Source organism: Rhinolophus sinicus, linkage group LG18 (assembly GCF_036562045.2).
Source record: "Rhinolophus sinicus isolate RSC01 linkage group LG18, ASM3656204v1, whole genome shotgun sequence".
Classification (NCBI taxonomy): domain Eukaryota; kingdom Metazoa; phylum Chordata; class Mammalia; order Chiroptera; family Rhinolophidae; genus Rhinolophus; species Rhinolophus sinicus.
Genome location: NC_133767.1, coordinates 14029233 through 14055883, shown reverse-complemented (window position 1 = coordinate 14055883; position 26651 = coordinate 14029233). Strand labels below are relative to the sequence as shown.

At 50.2% G+C, this 26651-nt stretch overlaps 1 protein-coding gene across 7 annotated transcripts; it reads left to right on the top strand.

Moving 5' to 3' along the window:
• Nucleotides 1–739: 739 nt before the first annotated feature.
• Nucleotides 740–25497, top strand: FLYWCH1 (FLYWCH-type zinc finger 1). Of its 7 annotated transcripts, none has more exons than XM_074323169.1 (11): nucleotides 740–1031; nucleotides 2831–2947; nucleotides 14039–14473; nucleotides 14612–15180; nucleotides 16193–16624; nucleotides 16746–17009; nucleotides 19908–20171; nucleotides 21161–21433; nucleotides 22303–22375; nucleotides 24329–24357; nucleotides 24447–25497. In XM_074323169.1, exons 4-11 carry the CDS (start codon nucleotides 14685–14687, stop codon nucleotides 24470–24472), a joined length of 1857 nt encoding a protein of 618 aa, XP_074179270.1. In that variant the 5' UTR covers nucleotides 740–1031; nucleotides 2831–2947; nucleotides 14039–14473; nucleotides 14612–14684; the 3' UTR covers nucleotides 24473–25497. The 7 variants fall into 7 exon arrangements, with proteins under 7 accessions (XP_074179270.1, XP_074179263.1, XP_074179266.1 ...); XM_074323165.1 differs by having other exon boundaries at nucleotides 785–1031; nucleotides 14719–15180; XM_074323162.1 differs by lacking the exon at nucleotides 24329–24357 and having other exon boundaries at nucleotides 754–1031; nucleotides 14719–15180.
• The last annotated feature ends 1154 nt before the right edge of the window (nucleotides 25498–26651 follow it).

Here is a 26651-nt window from a genome sequence, read left to right as displayed (position 1 = left end):
GGAATGCAAAGGGACAGACATTTTTGACGTTTTATTTCGACATAATTTCACACCTACAGCGAAGTTGCAAGAAGTGTACAAAGGATTCCTATGTATTCTTCCCCCAGATTCACCAAGTGTTACGAATGAAGCCAGCCACGGCAGCAATATTTATAATAGCGAAATTTAGAATCGAAGCGTCCAACAGGAAAATAACTAAATTATGAAGGCAATCATAAACTGATAATATATTTTTTATTTGGCTTCCTACTATAAGGAAGAGCTTTCCTTTCGCCCCCCCCCCATTGATTTATTTCCATCAGTATCAGGTCATGGATTCTTATTTTATTCAAGGTTATAATCTATTACCATTATTTATTTTGAATCTCAAATTGGCCCAGCTTGGGGTGGGGTCATTTGAAGGTATCCATGAGGTACGTAAGAAATGTCCTTCTGCTGTGACGGTCCTAAGGATGCATTTAAACAAATGCTCTCACTTTGTGAGCACGAAGTCGAATCCTGGGGGAAATCTGGGGGTCCCAGTTAAGCCCCCCACCCACTCGTCTTAGAGCTCCGGAAGCAGGACCCCGGGTCCAAGCTACAGGTCCTACTAGGCTCGGCTCCCGGACGCCGCCACCCAATCCTGGGCTTTCCGGGTGTCTTTTGCGAGCCCTAGCCCCGCCTCCCACGCCGATTGGTTGGGTCGCCAGCTGGGCACAGCGCTGGGAAGACCCGGAGAAGCGGAGTTCCCCCCAAAAGTGGGCTCTGCTGCGCATGCTCACCAGGAGCCCGCTTAGGCGTTCCCAGAGGCGTGCTCCCCGGTGGAATGGCGCGCGCTCGCGACAACCCTTCGGGACAGCGCGCACGGGCACGGGCTCGTTCCCGAGAGTGCAAGTGGGGGCGGGGAACGGGAGTCCGGGTTGCGGTGGCCTGAGGGGCCTGGGTCGCCAGGTTGATGCCTGTGGCTGTAGCGGCGGAGGCCAAAGGATCTGCCGCCTCTCGGTCGCCGGAGAGGGAGGGCCCCGCTGCCGTCGCCGCCCGGCCGGTGCCCGGTGAGGACGCGCCCCAGCGGGTCGGGTGGGGTCGCGGGTCCATGGCTTGGGCGCACCCCCGGCCAGGCTCTTCCGGGGGTCCCAAGGGCTGCTGAAGCTAGGGGGAGGGTTGTCCCCGAGCTCTGCGTCACGGTGCTCAGGCCGCCTCCTTGTCTTTCACTCGGGATTCGCCTCCTTTCTCTTGGCCCCTCCTTCCCTCAATCCACCCAACGGTGGGACTGAACCCTAACACCCCAGGGAGCCCCACATTAGCCCGTCACCCCTGGCGGTGTCTGCCCCATCGCGTACTGCCCCCACCCTCTCACCCACCCCAGCCTGGTCCCATCTTTGCGGCTCCGGAGGTTCCAGTGACCTTGCACTTTTTGCTGTTGTTACACCCCTCCTATTACTTCTGATTATGTAGATTGCCCGCTGTGACTTTCAAACTTGTTTTTTTCAACTTACCCTGAGAAATATGTATTACATGCAAACCCTGTGCCTGTAGATATAGATTACTGAAAGATAAGTTTAAAGGGAAATATTACCTTAACCTCACATGGTGCATCCCGACTTACTTGTACTCTACTTCTATTCTTCTAGTCTATTCTAGTCTATTCTTTCCACGCCAAAAGACTACTGCTAACCCGTGAAATTGATTTCAGGAGCTAATGGGTGTGACCATAGTTCGAAACACTTGCTTTAACCGTCAGTCTTTCTCTTCCTTTAACTCCTTGCCTTTGGAGGATGCTGAGCTCCAATTATCAGAGAATCACGTGTAACCTTCAAAAGGGTATATTTTTATTGTTTCCACATTTCTGCATTTCAGGGCCAAAACCATTTCCAGAACTTGATTTGAATTTTCTGGTTTGATTCAATCAGGTTCCTCGTGTTCCTCTTCCGATAAGCCCCTCGTTAGCCTGGGGGAAGAAATAGTGTGTGAGGTGAGGGCTAGATTGTGGACGCAGATGGAGATGATTTTTACTGGAGAGAGACATGATTCAAGTTGAACTTGAGGAAGATTAACACTCAGCACTGCACTACGTAGGGAGAATTGGAAAACGGAAGCTAGAGGGGAAAAGCATTAAGGAGGCAGTGGGGCTGAAACTCTGAGGTAATGTGCAGTGGAAAGCGTAGAAGATGGCCGGATGAGGTGTAGAGAGAATGAGAGTCGAGAACACATTAGTCCTCGTAAGGGGGGAGTAAAAATAGTTAAGATTCTGATGGGGAATTGGGGGTTTGGGGGCCGGGAGTGCCATTGGCTGGAATCTCCCTTTCTGGAGCCTCTGTATCTCTTAAGTTGTTTTAGAGCAGTGGTTCTCAGGGGACATTCACAAAGTTGGTTGTCAGGACTTGGGGGTGCTCCTGGAATCTAGCAGGCAGAGGTCACAGATGCTGTTAAACATCATTGCCCAGGACAGCCCCCACAACAAAAATTATCTGGTGCAATGAGCCAGACAGAGGTGCTGAGGCTGAGAAGCCCTGCTTTAGAATGGCAGTTCTTAGTCTTTATTACCTTCAAGCTCTCCCGGGAATAATTGCCTGTATGCACACTCAGAGGCTGTGCATCATAGGGGGGATTCACGGGCCAGTCAGTGTTCACCTCTAACCCACATAACTCAGTAGTGGGGGAAGATCGGGAGACAGCATTTGGGATAATCCAGGAGCTTTGTTAAATATCAGGACCTTCTCTTCTCCCCTTACACTACTTAGGACCCCTGTTGGGGCCTGGACAAAAAATTCCTTGTTCTTGTGTGATGATTTACAGTTTATAGAAGAATTTCACATACGGTATCTCATTTGCTGCTTTTCCTGTTTCACAGGTGAAACCAGCCCAGAGAGGTGATGGGTTTTGCCCCAGGTCTCCCACCCAGCAAGCCAGCTCTGAGGACCCAGGCGTTGGCAGCTGACGATGGTGGTTGTTGCTCTCGTGTGTGAAGGTAATTCTGTTAATCCGCCATCAGCTGCCAAGCCAGGCTCTGCCTTTCAAGACCTTACCGCTGAGGGCTTGGACCCAGGGTGTCTGAGAGACACCTAACGTTCATGATATTGTGTATCTGTTGGGTGTTGGGTTTACACTGAACCCTTTGTGACCACCAGCAGGACAGTACTATCAGCAGGCAATCTGAGTGCTGCCCTCAAATTGCTCTGTACCTCAATTTTGGGGGAAGGGGAGAGAGGCTAAGAGAGCAATGAACCCTAAACTGTGAATCTCTTGAACTTTCCGTTTACATCTGCCTGACTTAAAAACACTCCAGATACTCAATAAGTCTATTGAGTAAAAATTGAATGTTACAAAATAAACACATTAGGGCCCAAGTATTTACCTTAAAACAATGACCATTCAAAGTAAAAAATTTAAATCTACCTAGAATAAATATACATGTGTATAACAAATAAAAGTTTCATATGGTGATGCTCCCTTTTGCATGCAGTGCAGATTGGTATAGGCTATGTAATTTTTTTAAATTGCTAGAACCCAAAGACGATAGAACCAATGATCAGAGCAATTTGAACAGCAGAGCCTTAAACCAAAACAAAGGAAATAAAACTCTTTCATGCAAATATAAAATGAACACAGGTGAAAGCTTTTACTCAACTTATTAATCAAGGAACCAATAAGATCTTCAACCAGTTTACAAGAGAACACAAAGAATATTCTAGAAGACTGCATTGTCTAGAATACACTAGACAACTGCATTGTCTAGAATACACCCTTCCAGGTTATAAAATCAGGAATATTAAAATGAATGTGCAGATGGAGGCAAAACTGGCTTCTTCCACTGTGGGGAGAATCGTTTACATGTCTATATTTGTTTACCTGGAGAGAGAGAATTTATTGTCCGTAGACTAGATTATTTTGCAGTGTTCTCAGTTCTTAGTTCTCATTATTCTCTACAGTACACAGAATTGTAAAAATAGCTCAAAGGCAACAAAAGGCTAGAATCGTATAACCTGGAACAGTGTATTCTAGACAATGCAGTTTTCCATTGAAGAACAAATTTTCCTTACAGTCTCATAATCTCAATGAAAGGTGTTTTTTATCACAAAATAAGGCTGGTCTCATTAGATTTGGCCTGATCATTTTCTTAGGTGCAGCAAGTGTGTTAATTCACCACATAAGCCCTCTTGAGTTTGCTTTCCTAGAAGTCTTTGTAAGGAATCTCAGACTGGATTTTTAAAAGTCTAGAATTTGCTCTCCTGAGGTACAGAAGCCATCGCCAGGTAGCTGTCTCCACCACATTTCACCAGTACTAATAAATTTGGGCAACTTCCTCTCTTCTTGAGGTCTCCAAAATAACCCAAGGTGTCTGAAACTTACTAAATTATTATAGGATCTTTACCAAAAAAGATGAAATCATGATTCTCCCACTGATATAAAATAAATACATGGTAATGATTTTATTTAACCCTTTAACAAGGGAACCTATACAATGTGACAGATTTAAATGAGACAACGGATGTGAAACACTTCATGTGGTGCCTGGCACAAAGAAAATCAGAGATCCCTCCTCAGTTGGTCACTTAGCTGCGGGCCACCTGTTTCTCAAGGGCATGTATTCCAGTGTTTCTCAAAGCACAGTCCATGGTCTACCAGCACCAGAGCCTCATGGGGTACTTGTCAAAAATCCATATTCTTGGGCCGTCCCGGTGGCTCAGGCGGTTAGAGCTCCATGCTCCTAACTCCAAAGGCTGCCGGTTCGATTCCCACATGGGCCAGTGGGCTCTCAACCAGAAGGTTGCCAGTTCAATTCCTCGAGTCCCGCAAGGGATGGTGGGCTCTGCCCCCTGCAACTAAGATTGAACACGGCACCTTGAGCTGAGCTGCCTCCCGGATGGCTCAGTTGTTGGTTGGAGCACCGGCTCTTAACCACAAGGTTGCCAGTTCAATTCCTTGACTCCCGCAAGGGATGGTGGGCAGCGCCCCCTGCAACTAAAATTGAACACGGCACCTTGAGCTGAGCGGCCGCTGAGCTCCCGGATGGCTCAGTTGGTTGGAGCGTGTCCTCTCAACCACAAGGTTGCCGGTTCGACTCCCGCAAGGGATGGTGGGCTGTGCCCCCTGCAACTAGCAATGGCAACTAGACCTGGAGCTGAGCTGCACCCTCCACAACTAAGACTGAAAGAACAACAACTTGAAGCTGAACGGCACCCTCCACAACTAAGATTGAAAGGACAACAAATTGACTTGGGAAAAAAAAGGCCTGGAAGTACACACTGTTCCCCAATAAAGTCCTGTTCCCCTTCCCCAATAAAATCTTAAAAAAAAAAAAAATCCATATTCTTGAATCCCTCTCCAGAATTTTGGGTGGGAAATCCAGACACCTGCATTTTTGTCACATGCCACAGGGTAATTCTTAAGGAGATCAGAATTATACAAATCGTTGAAATAAAAAATTTTGTGAAAACTATATAATTAACCTCTTAGTGGTACTCTTTCTATTTTATTAATTTTTTTAAAAAGTTTTTTATTGGGGAGTATTGTGTTTTTCCAGGACCCATCAGCTCCAAGTCAAGTCATTGTTTTCAATCTACTTGTGAAGTCATTGTTTTCTTTCTTTTTTTAACATATATATTCTTTTTTTTAAGATTTTTTTTTATTGGAGAAGGGGAACAGGACTTTTATTGGGGAACAGTGTGTACTTTTGGGACTTTTCCAAGTCAAGTTGTTGTCCTTTCAATCTAGTTGTTTAGGGCGCAGCTCAGCTCCAGGTCCAGTTGCCGTTGTTAGTTGCAGAGGGCATAGCCCACCATTCCTTGCGGGAGTCGAACCGGTAGCCTTACGGTTGAGAGAATGCACTCCAACCATCTGAGCCATCTGACCACCCGGGAGCTCAGCGGCAGCTGATTGCCTTCATTCTAGTTGCAGAGGGCGCAGCTCGCTGGCCTGTGAGGGAATCGAACCAGTGATGTTGGTGTTATGCGCACTGCCCTCTAACCAACTGAGCCAATTGGCTGCCCCTCTATTTCATTTTTTAAACACCGGTCTTAAGCAGGGTTTCTCAACCTTTGCACTGTTGGCATTTTAAACCAGATCCTGGGGGGGAGGGGAAGGGTGGCGTGGAGGCGTGGCGTGGAGGCGTGGAGAGGCTGCCCTGGGCACTGTGGGATGTTGAGCAGCTTCTTTGGCCCCTACCCATGCCCCACCCCCCAGTTGTGACAACCAAGAATGTCTTCGGACGTTGCACAATGTTGCCTGGGGGACAAATCACCCTGACTGAGAATCACCAGTCTTAACCCACTGAACTGTTTTAACTTATTTTCAGAGTTTAGGCCCTGAAGGTGGACTCAGGAGGTTTGAATGCTAACACGGTCCTTTATTGACCTGGCTCTTGGTCTCGGGAACCTAAGATGAAGCCTTATGTTCCTGCTCTGTAACATGAAAGAACAGTAGACTCTAACTGATGAGGCTATTTGGAAGATAAAATGAAATAACGCACGCAGAGTCCTTAGAGGAGTGCCGGGCACATAGCTGCTCTTTGGTAAATCACAGTCCTTTAGACTCTTGAAGGACGTATCACTTGACAGAAAGCACTATAAGATTTCAGCTGGGTATTTCATTGCTCTCCCCGGTGGTGGAAGAACTGAGAAGCCGAACACGAAATGTGAGTACCCCAGAGATTAGCAGTGGACAGATGCTGCCACCACAGCCACGCTGGGTATCCAGGGCAGCAGGCGGGAGACGGCATAGCTGGAGCCGACAGCACCGGTGGGGCCTCACCAGGCAGGCAACTATGGGGACATCTTCCTTCCTCCACCCTCTAGTCTCCCATGGTGCCCCACACTGGCCAGATCAGCTGGAAGCCACTATGATAAACTACAGAAATAGCTGGTTCATAGGGACACATTAATACAGGTGACAACTTACTCTGAAGGCCTGGCTGCAGTTCTCCCTCAGTTTTTTTCTGTAACTGGCATTTCTCACTTTAAGCCTCAGCTGCTCAGGGCAGAGGGAGGCACCCCATTAGCTCTGGACCAGCTGGGCCTGGGTTCAAGTCCTGGTTCTCTGTAGCTATGCAGTCCTGGACCACTCACTTTAGACGCTGAGCCTCAGTTTCCCCAGAAGAAGAGCAGGGATGGTGATGATGACACTTGGAAGGGAAATTGTTGGGTTATGGTGTAGGAGGTATGGGCTGATGTCATAGGATGTTTGTTCCCAGCTCAGGTCCCAGCTGGAGAACAAACAGCATGGTTCGTTTTCTCTCTCTCCCCCCACCTTCAACCCAAGAGGTCTCTGAGTCACTATTCTCTGTCAACTTCCATTGTGTATAAAAGTTTGAAACTTGGGTTTTCAAAAACCTTTTCTTTTTAGTTGATTTTTAAAAATTGCAAAAATAGTACAAAGAATTCCCACATACCCAGTCTCCCCGAGTGTCTACATCTTCCCTAACGTACAGCGATCAAATCCAGGAAATCGATATCGGTTCAATACTATTAACCTAAACTACTGACCTTACTCATATTTCACCAGCGTTTCCCAGCATCCTTTTTCTATTCCGGGATCCCACGTTGCATTTAGTTGTCATGTCTCCTTAGTCTCCTCTAGTCTGTGACAGGACCTCAGCCTTTCCTTGTCCTCAATGACCTTGACAGTTTTGAAGTGTCCTGGTCAGTTGCTTTGTAGAGTGTCCCTTCATGTGGTTTATATTAGAATGGGGGTGCACATTTTGGGCAGGAATGTCACAAATAACGTTGTGTCCTTCTCAGTGCCTCTTATCAAGGAGATCATGGAGTTGGTGTCTTTTTACTGGTAAAGTTGACCTTGATCATTTAAGGGGGTGTCTGCGGGCTTTCTCCACTGTCAAGTTACTGTCTTTCCCTTTGTAATTAATAAATATCTTAGAGGAAATATCTTTGAGGCTATGCAAGTCCCACAACAGGGATTTTAATATATTATACTTGATTTTTGTTCATTTCTCTGTTATTTCGTTTATATTACTCTTTATGTTCTTATATGACATCATATCACATAGAAATGTTCCCTGCTTTTTCTGAGAGTTACTGAATTAAAGAAAAAAATACCAAGCAAGGAGATACAGCTTATATCTTTAGAGCATTTAATATTTCCCCACTGTAAAAAGAGTTTATGCACATTGTAAACAATTTTGAAAAAAGCAACAGAAATGTAAGGAAAAAAATTAATCACTATACTTAACTTTGAACAATCACTATACTTTGAACATTTTGAGATATTTCTTCCTAGTTATTTAAGGATTTTTTTACGTCACAAATACATAAAATAAAATTAGTCAATAAATAATAAATATGACCAGAATCAAGAAGAGAAAGAAAAGGAAAGTGTATTGAGGGCTAGATGTGTCCAAGTAATACTTTGGTCTTTTTAAAAAATAAACAAAAAAGCCTTAGCTTAGAAAAGATAGTCTTTGCTGAATTTTTGGAATTCTTCTTGAATTATTTTTGTGACACGTTCAAATTCCCAAATTCTTGTTTTGGAAACATTGTGCAGTGTATTTAATTTTTACCAAACATGCCCTGTTTACTTTAAGGAGCAACATCGCCCTCTTGTGGCCTTCTAGAGTATTGCTGCTGAGGACTTAGATTGGTGTTTTCGTAACTCTTATGGGCCTACATTATGTAATGCTTTGGTCCTTAACAGGGGCTCTATCTGGTCTGCAGGTGGGGCTTCCCACTCTAACGTGGAATAAATTGCAAACAACATATCGAACACAATGTGTGTGCAACAGAAAATAAAGTACGTTAAAGGCACAACTATAAGAATGGAAATAGCTGTGCATTCCAGTGACAGGGTTATGGATGATTTACTAGTATTTTGTTCTTAACATTTAAAAAATGTTTTCTGTGTAGTTTTTACAATATAACATTAGCAACTTACAAAATATCTCAATATATAATTCACTGCACCCCTCTCCTTTGATGAGGAAACCAAGCCCAGGAGTGAGAAGCCTGCTTATGGTGTAGAAAACTGGTTTTCATCCAAGTGACCCTGGGGACCTGAGTCATACCTATAAGGACTTTTTAAAACATCTTTAGTGAAATAGATTTACATACCATACAATTCCCCCATCTAAAGTGTATAGCTCAATGTTTTTAGTGTATTCACAGAGTTGTGCAACCATCACCACAATCAATTTTATGTTTTCATTATTACCCCAAAAAGAACCCTCACACTCCTTAGCGTCACCCACTAATCTCCTTCCCCCCAGTCCCGTGCAGCCACTAATGTGTTTTCTGTCTCAATGGATTTGTCTGTTCTGGACGTTTCATATGAATGAATCATACATACTGGCTTCTTTCACGGAGCATCGAGTTTTCAAGGTATCCATATTGTAGCGTGTGTCAGAACTTCATTCCTTTCTTTTGCTGAATAAATTCCATTGTATGGACCACATACAAGCCTGAGCAGGTGTTGCGGAGGGAGAGCTTGGTTTATGGACCCAAAGAGGAGAGTGGTGTCTGCAGAGTTGGGGGAAAGCTGCCAGAAGGCCAGGGTGAGAAAGAGGGGATGTGGGCTGTTCTTGCGAAGTTGAAGGAGGGGTTGTTGGTAGGTTTTGTTTTAGGATACAGGAGACCTAAGAACCTTGCTGGTCTAAATGCAAAGAACCAGCACATTCAGTGAGGTTTGGTGACCAGAGAGAGCAGGACATGAATGGTGGAGAAAGGGCCCCCCTTGGGAAAAAGAGATATGCGAAGAGAAATGGATGGAGACACTTCATTTTCCAAATTAGGATAAAATATGTATGCCCTCTTTATCCAGACAGATTAAGAGTTTATGAAGAGATTTATCTCCAATGGGTAAATTGTGAAACAGATAAAAATTGTAGAATTCTGAATCATGGAGAGATAACTTTAGTTAATCAGAAATCTGCTTTTTTTTTGGGGGGGGGCGGTTAGCTCAGTTGGTTGGAGTGTGGTGCTAGTGACACCAAGATTGCCGGTTTGATCCCCACATGGGCCACTGTGAGCTGCGTCCTCCTTAAAAAAGAAAGAAAGAAATCTGCATTTTTTTGGAGACCCTCCTTCATCGCTGATGTTAGGTAAATGGGGTATTACTACATATAGTTTGTTACAGATTTCTTTTTTTCGTGTGTGGTAAAATATACACAAAAATGTACAACTTTAATCATTTCTAAGTGTACAGTTCAGTGGCATTAAATACATTCACATTGTTGTGCAACCATCACCACCATCCATTTTTTCATCATCCCAAACTGACACGCTGTACCCATTACACAACTTCCTGCCCCCTTTCCCCCGGCGCCTGGCAACCACCATTTGACTTTCTGTCTCTATGAATTTGATCACTCTAGTTACATCATATAAGTGGAATCATACAGCATTTGCCCTTTTGCGACTGGCTTATTTCATATTATAGACTTTTTAAACATAATTCTCATTTTCTATCCTTTATACTTAATATTTTTGTTTCCCTCACTGGATTACCAGCCTTTTAAACATGATAATCCGAGGGATTTAACATTTGTGTAACATGACACCTGGAGTTCAAAAGTACTTTGATGTCGGCTATTTCACAGCCATGAGTATTATTCCGTCCATCAAAAAGCCAAAATGCCAAAGTTCAGTCACTTGCCAAGAATAGCAGTTGCTGCTGCTGCATAACAAATGGTCCGGGATTTTACTGGCTTAAAATAACTGTAGTGTATCATTGATCAGGGTTTCGTGGGGCTGTCCCTCTGCTGGTTTCCTTGGGCTTCGTGTGGCTACACACAGCTGGAGGGTCTGCTGGGCTGGAAAGTGCGAGATGGCTTTCCTCCATGCCTGGCAGTGCCTCTGTCCCCTGCATGTGGCCTCTCACACAGCTTCCTTCTCTGGCAGTCTCAGGACCATGTCCCCTGAGGGCAAGGACTTCCAAATCCCCATAGTGTGTTTCTGCCAGACTCAAGTCACATAGCAAGTGACCGGTCTGGGCTGGAGGCCAGTCTAGATTCAAGACCACAGTGCAAAGGGGCCTGCTGCATACTTTATGGAGATTTGTGGTCATTAAACAATCTGTACTTTAAGGCCTTTTAATAATTGAGAAGGGAACTGTCAATCGAATCCAAATTCTAGTCCATTGCAATACCCAGGCCCTTCCACAGATAGTGGGTGGTCAGTCATAGTTCGTCTTTTGTGGAACTGGAACTTTTTCCGTATCCTTTGAGGCACATGGGTCTTGAATTTAAACAGCAGTTTTAGTTGAGAGGATTGCAATGTCTCCCGACTTGGGGACCCATGACTCCAAGTACAGTTCCACGGGAACGTGGGGGGTTCTTTGCCATGCTGACCCCCGCTGGTCATGGTTGGTCATGCCGAACCCCGCTGGCCTGGAGGAGGCCGGGCTTCGGCGTCAGACAGTCTGAGGCCGAGGCGGTTGGTGTGTGGGGGTCCCTGCAGCCTCCACTTCTGTCCAGCTGCGTGGCGGGGACCGACTATCCTGTAGGAAAGTGCATGCTGGTTAGACAGTGACCGCACCGCTTTGGGTGGCCTGAGTTGTGTGAAAGGCTTTGTGTGGAAGGGGGGTCCGGGTTCTCTGCCCTTTCGGTGAAAGCCGCAGGGAAGGAAGGAGTGTGGACAGCTTGGGGAGCGTGGGAAGGACGCGGGGCCTGGGACCCGCCGCTTTCTTTCATCCTGGGACCGCGGAGCGTGCGGAGCCTGCGAGCCAGAGGGGCGGGCTGCAGGCGGAGGGATGTGCCCTGGAGCTAATCGGCGAGAGGAGTGGGGGTGGGGCTCAGCCGTAACTCTTTCCTGCCCAGAGCCGCTCTGTCCCGAGAGGCTCCAGCGGCGGTGTCTTGCTGCTACCGGTCCCCATGTCCCCCAGGTCCCCGCCCCGCCACGTCACCCTGTGGGACAGAATGGGCAAGACTGGGAAGGACCGCACGGGAAGAGCAGGGATTGGCTTGCCTGGGAGCTGGACCGGGACAAGGACGCGGGAGGACAGGCCCAGGCTCCCAACCAGATGTCCCGCTGCCTAGCGGATTTCCTTGTCTCTCCTCTCAGGACGTGGCCTCACTGCTGCCCGACGCGAGTGGGTAGTGGGGGACGGTGTCGGCCACGCGGGGACCCTGGAGCCCACACTTGGGCTGACCAGGCATTGGGGAGCTGAATATGGGCCCCACACCAGGGAGCTTAGGAGTGGGACTAGGGAACCAGGAGGAAGTGGAACTGCAGAACTTGGGATGGGGTGACAGTCGCTCACAGTGGGGACACTGAAATGTGAGAGGAGGCCGCCAGTCTTGTTTCTGGGCTATTACTGTGGGAAAGACCCCACAATCCACCTGTGGGGACAGAGCCCCAGAGAGCAGTTTCCAGGCTCTCGGCCTCACGTGGAAAAGTGCTGGCTCGGGTAGTAGATGGCCGTCAGCTGTGGCTAGTTGGCCATCAGCTGTAACCTTTGAGCCATTGGCCACTAATATAACTGCCACGGCTACGTTGGGGAGTCGAGAGTCGAGTCGGTCGGTTGGCAGAAAAGCAGAGAGCAGGTCGCACGTTGTGTGAATCCAGCCTCCAGTGAGACTATAGTGGTAATGACTCCCCTACCTATGGCTCCGTGGGTGTTCCTTTTTGGCCTCACCATATCCTGCGTTCTTATGTGGGGAGCGGGACCAGAGACCCCGCAGGCCGCCCTGCACGACACCACCCACCACTCAGTCCCCCAAGAAGACAGAAAGACTGTTAGGCGTGGCCCCAGGAATGAGTCATGGGAGACCAAAACTGGTGTATTAGAATTTATTTGGTGTATTTGAGCAGCAGGAGGTCAGGTTAGAAAAGACCAAAACCTCTCTGAGAAAGAGGGGTATGGAGTTTTAAAGGGTGGGGGGGGGGGCGGTATACAAGGCCGCTCCTCTTCCACGCTTCAGGGGCTTTTCGTTGCACTGTTCATTGCAACTGAGGGTGTTGGGGTGTGGCTGTGTCCTCTTGCTCCATATCCTGGTTCCCGTGCCATTGTCCGGGAATGTTCAGGTCTGTTGATCACGGGCTCCTGTGCAAAAAATACAAGCCAGCAGGTACAAGGAAGCAGGGAGCAAGACAGGTTGGCTTCTAAGATAAGATGGTTTCTATTCAGCACATTCCAGGCGGTTTCTCGAGACCTAAGGCGGTTTCTGCTCCTGGCCTAACAAAGACCACCCCACATGGATATCCCTGGACCCATGTCTCCAGATCTGGCCCCCATAGTCCGGCCTTTCTGCCTCTCCATGCCAGGAGCCAGAAAGCCCTCAGTGACTGAGGATTCTCCAGACACCTCCATGGCCCTGTCCCGGCCCAGCTGAGGCAGTGCCAGGAGCAGCTCAGGCACAACGTCACTGTCTTCATGGGGCCCGGGCATCTCCTGAGAGCTGAGGCATGGGGGTTGGTGGCCTCTGGGATGGGGGCTGGGTCTAGGTGTGAATCCAGAATCCCACCTCCCAGGGCCAGCCTTCCCTTCTGTGGTCTGCGGTGTCAGGATGAAGGACACAGGGCATTCTGAGAGAGTCAGTGACCTCAGCTCCTGTCCCCAGTGCCTGTCTCAGATGCTTGGTCCTCAGGAGCACCAGTGACTGTTATCCTGGACCAGGCACACCACGGGCCATGTGGGGATGGGCTCTGGTTCCACCGGGACTGGACTCCCAGCTCTGCTGCTTCGTGGCGTATCTGTGTCCTCATCTGTAAATTGGGACAATAAGAATGATGAATTTTCATAACATGGGGCTGGAAGTTTAATGGAAAAACCTGTGAAACCCTTGGCCCTGTATTCAGCACCCAGGGGCTTCGATTCATAGTAACCCACAGTTATCAGTACCTTAGTCCTCCAACAGCCCCCCAAGAACCCTATATTTGGCACATTTTGCATCCAAGGAAAATGAGGTTTGGATGGGGGGCAGGTAATGTACCCAAGGCTGCCAAGAGAGGAATTGGCTGAACAGAAGCAGAAGCACAGGCCCAGCGTTCTCCAGCTCCGTTCAGGTCTTTGCCCAGCCTGGTGCCCCATCTGCCCGACCTGCACCCCAGATCCATTCTCCTAAGCCTCAGGCCCTAGGGCTTCTCCACTGACAAGGTTTTGCCTCCTCCCTCAGGACAGAGCCCTGGACTGCCAGGTTCGTTGCCAGGGAGGAGGAGAAGAAATCCATCTGCTGGGGGCTGAGTGTGGCCTTCGGGACAGGCCATTGGTCCCGAAATGCCCCTGCCTGAGCCGAGTGAGCAGGAGGGTGAGAACGTGAAGGCTGGCCAGGAGCCGTCCTCTGAGTCCCCTGAGACGGGCACAGATGTTGTCCCCATAGCCCCCATGAAACCCAAGGAATTCTCCAATCTGGTCCTGCTAACGGCCTCCACCGAGAATGGGGATGGGTTGGGCTGCCCACCCAAAGGAATGCACTGTGTCATGTCCCTGGAGATATCTGGCCCTGACACCCTGGCCAGGACCCTCCAGATCCTGCCGGCGGAGGAGCAGGGAGGGACAGTCCAGCAAAGATCCCAGGCCCCTGAGCAGAGACGCAGCAAGCCAGACACAGGTGAGTTCCAGGCCTGCTACCCCTGGCCCTGCATGCTCATGCTTTGGCCCCTGTGCATCCCTCTTTCCAGCGGGGTGACCTTGGCTCTTCCATCTGTGCACTGAGCCAAGCCTCGTCTCTAATTTGACCTTGTCCTAGGCTGATGTGATGATCCTCATCTGTGTCCACCCCCCATCGCTCCCGTCTATGTCCCTGGCCACAAGTTTGCTCCATGTCAGCTAACTCGGCCCTCTCCTTGCCCTCAGCAGCCCCCAAGCCCCTGGAGTTCCTGAGGACCCCATTCGGGGGCCGCCTCCTGGTACTTGAGTCCTTCCTGTACAAGCAGGAGAAGGCTGTGGGGGACAAGGTGTACTGGAAGTGCCGACAGCACACCGAGCTGGGCTGCCGGGGCCGGGCCATCACCCGAGGCCCACGGGCCACGGTGATGCGGGACCACTGCCATCCGCCTGATGAGGAGGGCCTGGAGGCCCGGCGCCAGCGACAGAAGCTGCCCAGCCCAGCCCTGCCGGAAGGCTTGGGGGGTCCCGCAGGCCCTGGAGGCCTGGTGGAGGAGCCACTCGAGGGGTTGGGTCCGTGGCTGTGCCCTGAGGAGCCGGAGCCTGCCCCTGGGCTGGTGCTGAGCAAGCCCGCCCCAGAGGAGGATGAGGGACTGCGAACACTGGCGCTGCTGAGCTTGCCTCCGAAGAAACGCCCGACACTGGGCATTGGTGAGTGCCTCCCACCCCAGCTCCACCCTGGGGCGGGCAGGCCCTGTCCTGTGCCCAAATATTATAGAAATGGAGGGTCCCACATGGTTTTTTAAATGTGCTCCAAGTCAAAATGACTTTTAAAAATATCAGCATGTCCCAGCAATCATTAAGCCCATGGGCTAGAACTAGAACCACTGAACCAGGGGTTCTGGGTTCTTCTGGAATTTTCCGATGCCACAGGTTCTGGTGTGGGGTCCAGAAACATGAATTTGAACTGGCTCCGTGTGATTCTGATAACCCATGAAGTTTGGGAAGGTCAGCCTGGTGGGAGAGTCTTGAGCTTTGGGTCCCAGGTTCAAGTTCCAGTCCTACCTCATGGAGTTGGGTAACCTCAGAACATTTGCTGAACTTCTGGGGTTTCAGGAGCTTTATCCTAAGATGGGCCATAGCCTAGGTGTCAGGGAATTCGGCGTTTGACTCGTGGGAAGTGCTCAGCCCTGGCGCAGTGCAGTGGCACTGAGTAACTAGTAGATGGAATCTTCGTGCAGTTTTTTATTACCAGTAACTGGGAGGTGGGCCTGGTCCCAAAGGCTGAGTGCCTTCGGACCTGGAAAGGATTCAAGGACTCAAGGGTTTAAGGCAGCCAGTGGGACGGGACGAGGGAGAGGAACTTGTTTTACACTGTGTATCTTTTGGTACCACTTGTATTTTATGGCATATGCACATATTACTCAAAAATTAGATAAAATTTTCAAACAAACTCTATGAAAAAGTATGGCCAGGAGTGACTGAGCACGTAGTCTGTGGAGTCAGAGCCAGCTCGGCCCTTCCAGGTGTGTGACCTTGGACGTGGCCTCCTCACTGACCGCCAGGCGAGGAACCACACGTGCCCCTTGGGTCTCTTGGTGGGGGGCGGGGAAGGTCAGTAGGATGCATTTGGACTGTGCACGCCTGGCCACGTGTTCTACTACCAGTAGTCACAGTGCCTGGCCTCCCCTCGGCCAGCGTGACTGCCCGATTCCTCCTCCAGGACAGCGCCCTTCCCTGGAGTTCCTGAGGACCTGCTATGGGGGCAGCTTCCTGGTACATGAGTCGTTCCTGTACAAACGGGAAAAGGCTGTGGGGGACAAGGTGTACTGGACGTGCCGGGACCATGTGCTGCACGGCTGCCGCAGCCGAGCCATCACGCAAGGCGAGCGGGTGACCGTGATGCGTGGCCACTGCCACCCACCCGACATGGAGGCCCTACAGGCTCGGCGGCAGCAGGAGAAGGCCATGGCGACACTGAAGGCCAGGCCGGGTGGCCCCGGGGGCCAAGTGGACAAGCTGCTCCAAGGTGTGGACAGCCTGCTCTACCGCAGAGGGCCAGGTACCCTGACTCTCACCAGGCCCCGGCCCAGAAAACGCGCAAAGCCCCAGGCCCTGCAGAGGTCCCCCACCGAGGACCAGGATGCGGACCTGGGTAAGTCTTCCATACCCACTGACCAGAGGGAAACCAAGTGGGGAAGGGGCCTCAAGTCTCACTTCCTGAGGGCCTGGGAGGACGGAGGGGGTGGCATTAGGCCTGGCCCGTTTCTCCCCAGGAGGCCCTGAGTTCCTGAGGACCCCTCTGGGAGGCAGCTTCCTGGTGCACGAGTCCTTCCTCTACAGGCGGGAGAAGGCTGCTGGAGAGAAGGTGTACTGGACGTGCCGGGACCAGGCCCGCATGGGCTGCCGCAGCCGGGCCATCACCCAGGGCCATCGGGTGACCGTGATGCGTGGCCACTGCCACCCACCCGATCTTGGGGGCCTGGAGGCCCTGAGGCAGCGGGAGAAACGCCCTGGATCGACCCAGAGGGAGAGTTCAGGTAGGACAGACGAGTAGGCCTGGAGACCCAGCCAGCCAGCCTTTCCCTCTTGACCCCATGTCCCCCAGCAAGCACCCTCCCCTTCCTTACTGGGAACACTCTGGGAGGAGTTACAGCCCTCTCCTCTCACTCTTCCCTTCCCTTGCCTCCTCTCACCCACCTCACCACATTCCCCGACCGGACTCTGGATGGCTGGTCGCTCCTGCTCACTCAGGTGGTCCTCACCCTCCTGCTCAGACCAGCCCGAGCTGACCCGAAATCTCTGCAGCACATGATCAACCCAGGCTCCCTTTCCTCCTCCTCCTTCCTTCTTTTCCTTAAGAATTTATAGGTTCATAAAGGAAGCGAATTGGACATGGCAAGTTTCTCATTTTTATGTGTGAGTGGATAACACAGTGCCTAGTAACAAGCACGTCCTATAGACCAAGTGCTTGAAGGACGGAGGGTGATATTTTCATGTGATCAGTGAGCTACTTCTGTCCTCCAGCTCTTCTCCGTAAATATTTATCGTCCCTAGAGGAGGGTCACAGCCCCTCTCTTTTCCTCTTTGTCCGCTTGGTCAGCCCCACAGGACCTGTTTGGACTCTCAAGGTCACAATCAGGTAAATGATCCTGTGATCATCTTGCTCAGAAGAACAGCTTCGGCCCAGGCTTTTCTACTTACCTGGCTCTTCGTTAATGTCCACGAGACACCTGCCTCTCCTTCCGGGGTCCCAGTCCTATCATTTACTGAGTGATCTGAGTCACCTTAGTCTTTTTGGCCCAAACTTCTCTCAAACTTGAGATCTCTGATTTTATTTCCTTCTGATTCTTTTTATTCCATTTCCATGTAACTTCTGTGTACATGAAGACAAAGCTACAAGGCATACGGAAGCTCCGCCCCATCCCCACCCCCAACTCCCACCCCAAATAACCACTCTGAGCTCCTTCCCTTGTTTCTTTGGGTATCTGCTGCCCTAGTTCTTAAAACGTGCTTCTTCCTCTACCAACTGGTTCTTTAATCTCTTGTTGACTTCCAATGATCGAGAAAGTAAAGCTTCATCTGTTACCCGCCGTCCCCATTCTCTGTGCAGTTACTGCAGTTTTTTTGGTTTTATTACATAAATCTGCTCATGGCTGAGCTGGGAATACACTGCAATTGTTTCTTACTCACACAGCTCTTTGTTTTCTGGGCAGTCCAGCAGCCACTTTATTTGTTGGCCTGGTGTTCTGTGTGCCCACTTCTCTTCGTCACACATCGGGTCAGCGCAGCTGCAGACAGCTCCAGGCTTTGCTCCGACCCGCTTCCGCGTCTCCCCAGGATCCCCTGGCTGGAACCCATGTCTCTGGGCTCTGTTTCTCTTGCTTGTTTTACCCCCTTATCTTGCAAAGTCCCGCCTCTCGTCACTCCCCGAGCAAGAGTCCCTGGAGGCCACACCGTTGAGACCACACGTGTCTGAAGGTGTCTTGATGGAGAGCCTGGCTGTTTGTGGAGCTCCAGGTTGTAAATCCTCCTTCCATGGTTGTCGGGTCTCTGTTCTTGAATGACCTCTAGCTTTCTGAAGACTGATCCTACGCAGCCGATGGGTCTTGGCTTGGAGTTTTAGGGCCATGTCTCAGTACCTGGGCTGGTCAGTGCCCACGAGAACCTCCCAGAGTGGTATGAGCCTGGCTGCCAGCATTCTGGGACTTGAGCAGGGAAAAGGAGCAGGTAGCACGTTCCAGATGAAGATTTCCACTTCCTCCTCCCCCTCCCTGAAGACTCTTCCTCCCCCAGGTGCAGACATCCTTCTCTCATTGCTCTTCATACAAACAACCCACACGCAGGCCCCCTGTGGAGGGCTGCCCTAGACCCCACCTTCAGAGGGACCTGCGGCCTCCCAGACTCGGCCACTGGACTCCACTGTTCCCAATGGCTTCCCCTATAGGCTGGTTTGCAGAGTCTGTGACCACGTGTCCTCCCCCATCCCAGCCTCTACCATTCTGTCAGCATCTCTGCAGGCTGACCTCTCCTCTCCGCTCCTCTCCAAATCTCTGGCCTGGTGCTCTGTACCTTCATCATTCCTCAGGGGACATTTTCATTTCATTGGGTTCAGGTGAAGCAGAAACATGGCCCAAGGTCACCGAGGTAGATTCTACAGCCAGATGCCCCCACCTGATCCCCACGCTCTTCAGGGTTTTCTCACGCCCGTGGCTTCTGCTGCGCCAACAGACGCCTCAGTCTGTCTCCAGCTCCTCTGTGTGGTCCTTGTGCCTGGATGGAGAGAAGGGGGTCCTCTGGGCAGAAAGCTGCAGCCACTTCCCTCTCAACAAGTCCAAGACATGGCCCACACCACTGCTTGCCTCCTCCTGCTGCCCTCGGGTCAAATCCCCACTCAGCCCAGCTGCCAGGGGTGTCTACACTTCTATAGCCCATTGCTCGCTGCACACAAGGCACCGAACACAACACCCATTTCACTCCCGATTGCTTGTCCCCCAGAGGAGCTGTCACTTATTTCCCCATCTCAAGAGGGACACGTGGCCGCCTGTGTGCGTCCCGTTGCAGGCACCTGGGATAAGCAAGTGGATGTAGCAAAGACGCCACTTTCATGAAGGCACCATGAAGTGGAGGAACAGCCCTCCTCCTTCAGGGGCCTCTAACTCACAAGTCCCCCGCCTCCCTTCCCTCCAGACTCAGGAAAGGAGCCCTGAGGAGCTGAGGCTAGGCTGGCTTTGGGGCTGGGGGATCTGTGTCCTGGGCTCCAGGGCCATCTTGCTGTAAGGGGGTGGGTTCCGCATGAGGTGAGGGCCATGGGATTCAATCCAGGAGCCATGCTGCTCTGGCTGTGAGAACAGGGCCCCTACCCACCTCACCGTTCTGCTCCAAGGCTTCCACTCCAGGCTCTCCCACTCCTAACCGCCTCCCCTGTTTCTCCCCAGGAGGCCCTGAGTTCCTGAGGACCCCTCTGGGAGGCAGCTTCCTGGTGCACGAGTCCTTCCTCTACAGGCGGGAGAAGGCCGCTGGCGAGAAGGTGTACTGGACGTGCCGGGACCAGGCCCGCATGGGCTGCCGCAGCCGGGCCATCACCCAGGGCCAGCGGGTGATGGTGATGCGTAGACACTGCCACCCACCCGACCTTGGGGGCCTGGAGGCCCTGAGGCAGCGCGAGCAGTTCCCCAGCCAGGCCCAGAGGGAAGGCTCAGGTGTGGGCAGGCGCTGGGCCCTGGTCTCCCTGCTGGCCTGGCAACCCCCTAGGCCCACCCCTGAACACAGGCTGCGAGCTGCCTGCTGGGACCTTCCATCCATGGCCCATGTCCAGTGGGGTCCAGCCTTGCACATCAGTCTATCCACCTGGGCTGTGAGCTCCCTGAGGGCAGAGCTCACTAAGGACACCCATGGCACTCGTCCCAGTCTGGGATGGGCTATCAGCAGGAGAAACCCACTCAGAATGCTGGAGAAAAAGGGGTGGTGACTGGGGTGGCATTATCGGCAGCTGCAGGAAGTGCTCAGTACCCATTTATGGGGCAGTGTGCCTGGAACTTGGGAACCCTCCGTGTTTCCTCTCTGGGTCTCTTTCATGTCTGTTTTTCTCTGTCTCCTCTCCATCCCCGCCCCACCCACCAAGTTCTCTATGGCCACCCCAAACCCAACATTGCATGACTTTCCAGTTAAGGTTCTTAAAAGTCTCAAGAGAGACAGTTGATTGGTTGCCAGCTGGCCACGGGGAGGGTGGACAGGGAGCTGGGAATCCCCTGGTGCAAAAGGTCCAGACCAGCCATAGGCCTCCCAGAATGCCCCAGCCCAGCCCCTGCCCCAGGGCACTTGCCAGCAAGTTTGGAGTCCCTACCAAGTCAGGAGAGGCCTGCAGGAAACTTGGGGTTTAGGTAGCTGCAGGGCTAGCCTCCCTGGGCAGCACCAGAGACCTTAGAGACAGCCATTCTTCACTCGAGGGTATTAGAGCTGTGGGCCCTGGGCTGGTGACTTGGGCTTTAGTCCCCAGGGCCCTGTAGCACAGGCAGGGGTGGAGGGCAAGGACCAGAGTGAATCTTCAGTGGGGAAGGGATCACAGTGTCCTGGCTGTTGCAGGCGAGTGGGACAAAGAAAACAGTCTCTATCGCTGGCGCCCAGGCTCCATCCTCTGCTTCCAGGGCCTGGCCCACGCACTCCACTCACAGCTTTGCGTTCCTTCCAGGAACCCTCCAGCCTCTGGAGTTCCTGAGAACTTCCCTCGGGGGGAGGTTCCTGGTGTATGAGTCCTTCCTCTACAGAAAGGAGAAGGCTGCCGGAGAGAAGGTGTACTGGATGTGCCGCGACCAGGGCCGACTGGGCTGCCGCAGCCGGGCCATCACCCAGGGCCAGCAGGTGACCGTGATGCGTGGCCACTGCCACCTGCCCGACCTGGCCAGCCTGGAGGCCCTGAGGCAGCGGGAGCGGCTCCCCAGCACAACCCAGCAGGAGGACGCAGGTACAGACTGGGACGGGAGGCAGCGGTGGGGTACAAAAGAGCTGTGGGATCATGGTCTCAGCCAGCCCAAGGTTCAGGCACCTCGGGGGACAAGCACCATCTGGGGAGCTTTGTGCCCTGGCCTTTCTGCCTCTCCAGAGTCTTCTATCCTCTCTACTGGCTCCTTCTCCTTCTCCTGAAAACCCACCTAAATTTGTCCCATCCTTAAAAACAAACTACCATTTTCTCTTTTATTTCAAGAGGTCTTAATTTACTATGGATTGTCATCTCTTTTGAAAGTCTGATGAACAATATAGACCAGCCAGAAGAATGTACCGATGTGTGTGCATATGAACACGCACACACGCATGTAAAGTTTTGCAAATAATTAACTATTAACCTGAAGCGGGTTCCCATCACATAAACAGAATATAAAACCAGTCTTTAGAAAGCATTGTGTGTCTCATACCAATTCATGCAAATGTTAAAGGCCACATCTTCTAAAGTACAGAAATTAATCCAACCTGTATAAAACAACCAGAAGAAACTTGATTTCTGCCTAAAACAAAAAAATATTTCCTTGAGAAAGCCATTGTTTGGCTTAAATAGGAAGTGGAAGTTGTTGGATGCCTTTGATGTGATAAAGGGTGGAGCATCTTTGATACCTGGTTGATTCCCAGTTTGATCACAAGGGCTGCAGACTGACGCTTATTTTGCCAGGCACAGATAGTTTGGGGCTTCCCAATGACTCCCCAAATCAACATCATTCTACCTGGTTTTCTTTATCCTTAAGGCCTTGAGGTCATCATTACAAGGTGTGTACCATTGGCTCTAGAAGTTTCCACAAGAAAAGAATTATTAATCCATGTTTTCAATTTTTTTTCCCTCAGAAAAGATCAAACTTGTGCCTAAAGTTCAACTGTGCTTCAAGACTTGTTCTCCTGAAAGCCAGCAGATTAATGGGTAATTAATTGTATTAGTTATCTAATGCTGTGTCACAAATTACCCCAAAACTTAGTGGCTTAAAAGGACAAATATTTACTGTCTCCCACAGTTTCAGTGGGTCAAGATTTCAGGAGTGGTTGGGCAGCGTGGTTCTGGCTCAGGGTCCCTCCTAAGGTTGAAGAAAAGATGTCAGTCGGGGTTGCAGTCCTCTGAAGGCTTGAGTGGGGCTGGAGAAACTACTTCCAAAATAGCCCATTCACTCACAAGGCTGTGGGCTGGAGGACTCAGTTCCTCACCACATGGACCCCTCCTTAGGGCTGCTTGAGTGTCCTCAGACATGATAGCTATCTTCCCCCAGACGAGTCATCCGAGAGAGAGAGCAGAGCAAAAAAATTGCCAACAACAGCAGATTCCATATTCTTCTCAAGCACACGTGGAACATTCTCCAGGGTCAATCATATTTAGGCCATAAAACAACTCCATAAATATAAAAGGATTAAAATTATACAAAGTGTATTATCTGACCACAGTAGAATGAAACCAGAAATCAGTAACAGAAAGAAATTTGGGAAACTCACAAACATGTAAAAATTAAACAACACTCTCCTAAATGACTCAAAGAAGAAATCCCAAGGGAAATTAGAAAACACATTGAAATGAACAAAATGGAGATGCAGCATGCCAAAACTTATGGGGTGCAGCCAACCAGTGCTTAGAGGGACATGTATAGCTGTAAATACTTACATTAAAAAGGGAGAAAGATCTCAAATCAATAACTTAAATATACATGTTAAGACACTAAAAAAGAAAAAAGTAAACTAAAGCAAGTAGAAGGAAGGAAAAGGTAAAGATTAAAAATTAATAGAGAAGAGAAAATTAACAAAAGCAAAGGTTGGTTCTTTGAAAGGATCAACAAAATGGACAAACCTTTAGTTAGATTGACCCAAAAACATTTTTTAAAGGTAAAGAAGACTCAAATTATTATAATCAAGAACAGAAGAGGAGACATTACTACCTACCTCACAGGAAAAAAAGGATTATAAGGGAATACTAGGAATAACAGCATGCCAACAAATTAGATAACTTCAATGAAATGAAAAAAATTCCTAGAAAGATAAGCTACCAAAACTGATTCAAGGAGAAATAGAAAATCTGAACAGACCTATAACAAGAGATTGAATTAGGAATTTTAAAACTTCCCACAAAAAGCGCAGGCCCAGAGGAATGACTTCATTGGTAACTTCTAACAAACATTTAAAAAAGAATTAACACCAGTCCTTTACAGACTCTTCCCAAAAATATGAGGAGGGAGAGGACTTTGGGGTTAGTGAAAATGTTCTAAAAGTGATTGTGGTGATGGATGCACAACTCTGTGAATATACTACACTAAAACCATCAAATTTTGCACTTTACATGGCTGAACCGTATGGTTTGTGAATTACAGGTCAATACAGCTGTTAAAAATAAACAGAGAAGAAAGGAAGCCACATTGACTTTATGTCTGTTGTCACACCCCTTCACTCCTGCTTTACTCTGTTCCTTAGAAGCTAGTCACCACATCCAGCCAACACCCTACCAGCCAACACCCTAGGAGAGGAATTAGGCTCAAATTTGCAAACATGTTCTAAACCCATCACAGTAATACAGGAAAACTCTGTGTTTCTTGACAAAGAATCTTGAACAGGCCCGGCGACTTCTGGAGCAGGAGATGGGACTTCTCAGGAGTGTTGGTGTTTCCTCCCAGGACATGCTGATATAGAAAGCTGGGAATTCCCAAATTATATGGCAATGGAGCAATCTCATGTGTTAAAGGAGTTGATAAGGTGTATGTATACGAGTGTGTGTGTATAAAAATGATCTGGTTGATGGTTTTCTCTAGAGGAAAGGATTATAGGAATCCTTAACTTTCTATGTTATCTATTTCCACTATGTTTGGATTTTTATAATGAATATGTGTTTCTTTGTAATCAGGAAGGTCAAAGATACCATAAAACCTGACGGTGAGTCCCAGTGAGGCCAATCTCCTCCCCGACTCCAGCAGAGGAATTGCATGTGTCGCCAGCGTCATGGATGCTTTGTGTCCACGCAGGATCCCAGCATCTCCCACCTGGTTAGCTGTTGCTGGACAGAAGCTCTCTTTCACTCTTTCAAAGCATCGATGACCTTCACACTTCCTCAAGAGGCCTCCCAGGAAGAATACTCTGATGGTATCTTCGCTGATGGTATCTTCGTGTAGGCAAAGAAAAGCGCTGGGAGCTGGCGTCTTGCAGAGACCTGGCAGCTTACAGGTGTGCGTGATGTGGGGAAGGCCTGACCTCCGAAAGATCTGAAGAAGCATCTTTTGACAAAGTCACTCTTCCCTGCTCTGCCCCCCGCCCAAAGCCACAAACACCCATCTGTTTTCAGAGCACTCGACTTTGCCAAGGACTTTCCGGTTGGGTGTGGCCCTGCTTTGGCCAGGGCATGTTTAGGGAAGTTCTTTCTTCTTGGAGCTGAGCTGAGCTTCATAGCTCCAGCTGCCTAGGTGTTGTCTGGACAGGTGCCAGATGGACCTTTGTGCCCCTTGGCCACCAGCTGCTGGGGCATGGCCATCCCTCATAGTAACAGAGCAGGCCAAACCAGAGGCCCCACTACACAGTCTATCGGACTTTCTTTCCTTCACTGTTTTCCTAATTAAATTAAACCCAGTGTCCAGCATCCCCACGGCAGGTGTCGTTCCTGGCAGTGGGAGCCAGCCCAGACGTCTGCAGGAAGCCAGCGCTGGGCAGACTACCTGGCTGAGGCCAGCCATGTCCTAGGTCACCCGCATTCATCTGATGCAGGAGGAGAGGGAGACCCGGATGGCAGTGGAGGCGCGTTCCTTTCTCCAGTCTGGTCTGGCAGGTCCAGGAAAAGCAGGCTCATGGGCCCCAGGAACTCCACAGGCTGCTGCCTGCTAACACGGCCTCGTCCTCGACCAACCTCAAGGCTCCTTGCCCCCAGCCTATAATTGTAGAGGAAGCGTACATGTCAGCGCTCCCCTCTCTCCTGGCAAGCTGGCCATGGAGCCTGCCATCTAGCTGTAGGACAGTGACACCTCAGATGCACCCTCCTGGCCCTCTGCTATCCATTTCCCCCAATAAACCTTGTTTTGTATCTCATCGTGTAGAGCTGGTGTGTGTGTCCGCATCCCCTTTGCATCAACAGCTGCCATCGCGAAGCCACATACTCCACAGATGTCAGCGCCACGTTGTTGGAAAATGGCATTTGGCTCAGTCCCCAGAGGAAGGGGAAACTCACACAAGGCTGAGGTGCCCACTGAGAAGCAGAGTGCAGCCATTGCTGCCTGCAGAGCCTGCACCGTCTGCCTGCTCTGCAGCCTCCATAGTAGGGCCTCTGCAGGGCCAGTGACTTCCCTAGTCCCACGTCCCCCAGCCATCATCTCGGCTGGGTTCTAGGTGCCCAGAAGTTGGGGTGTGGTGCCAGAAGGATCGCAGGAAGACACAGACTTCTTCCGTCCTGGACATTCACGTTGAAGGGCTGGTATACTCTCCCTTCACCTTAGAAGATGGATGCTTTGTGTTGCTCAGACTGAGAACGCCAAAATGGACATGAATTTGAAAACTGCTGTCGCCTTGGGTGGCCCCACTGCCACTCAGCCACTGAACTCCAGAAGTGTTCCCCTCCTAAGTCTACTTCACGATTCCAGAGCCAAAGAGATGTCCCTTGCCCCGTCACTGTCACAGAATAAAATGCATGGGGCAGATCCCTCTTCTGGAAGCTGGCCCCCTCTGCAGACAGCGACATCTTAGAGGGGCCGTTCTGTACTTCCCTGCTCCTGCTCTGCTGCTAGTTTCCCCCAATAAACCCTATTATGTCTGCACTGTGTGGCACAGATGGTGTCTCTGTGCCCCTTTGCATGACAGTACATAACATCTCAGTTATTAAATTTAAAATAAAAAGTTCACAAGGATTAACAAAAGTATCAATAAGGAACTCAAATTTGAAAAATGGGGAGCAGTGGCTGGCTCTAGGAGCCCCGGCCCCCAGCCCCTGCCCCAAAAGGTTATAAGGTGAGCATCACAGAAATGCTTCTCATGGCCTCACTCCTCCTCTGGCCCCAGCCCAGCCTGTGTCCTCATGCCCTCTGTCAGAAAGGCTTCTGCAGCTCTTTGTCACTAAAGTCAGCAGATGCTTCTCAGAGCTCACCCTCTTCGTTCCCTCCTCTGGGCTCCCCATCCCCCTCCCAGCACCCCTCCTAGCCTCCCTCAATGGTTCCTCCGACTTGTAAGCTTGGTGGTTGGTGTTATGGAGA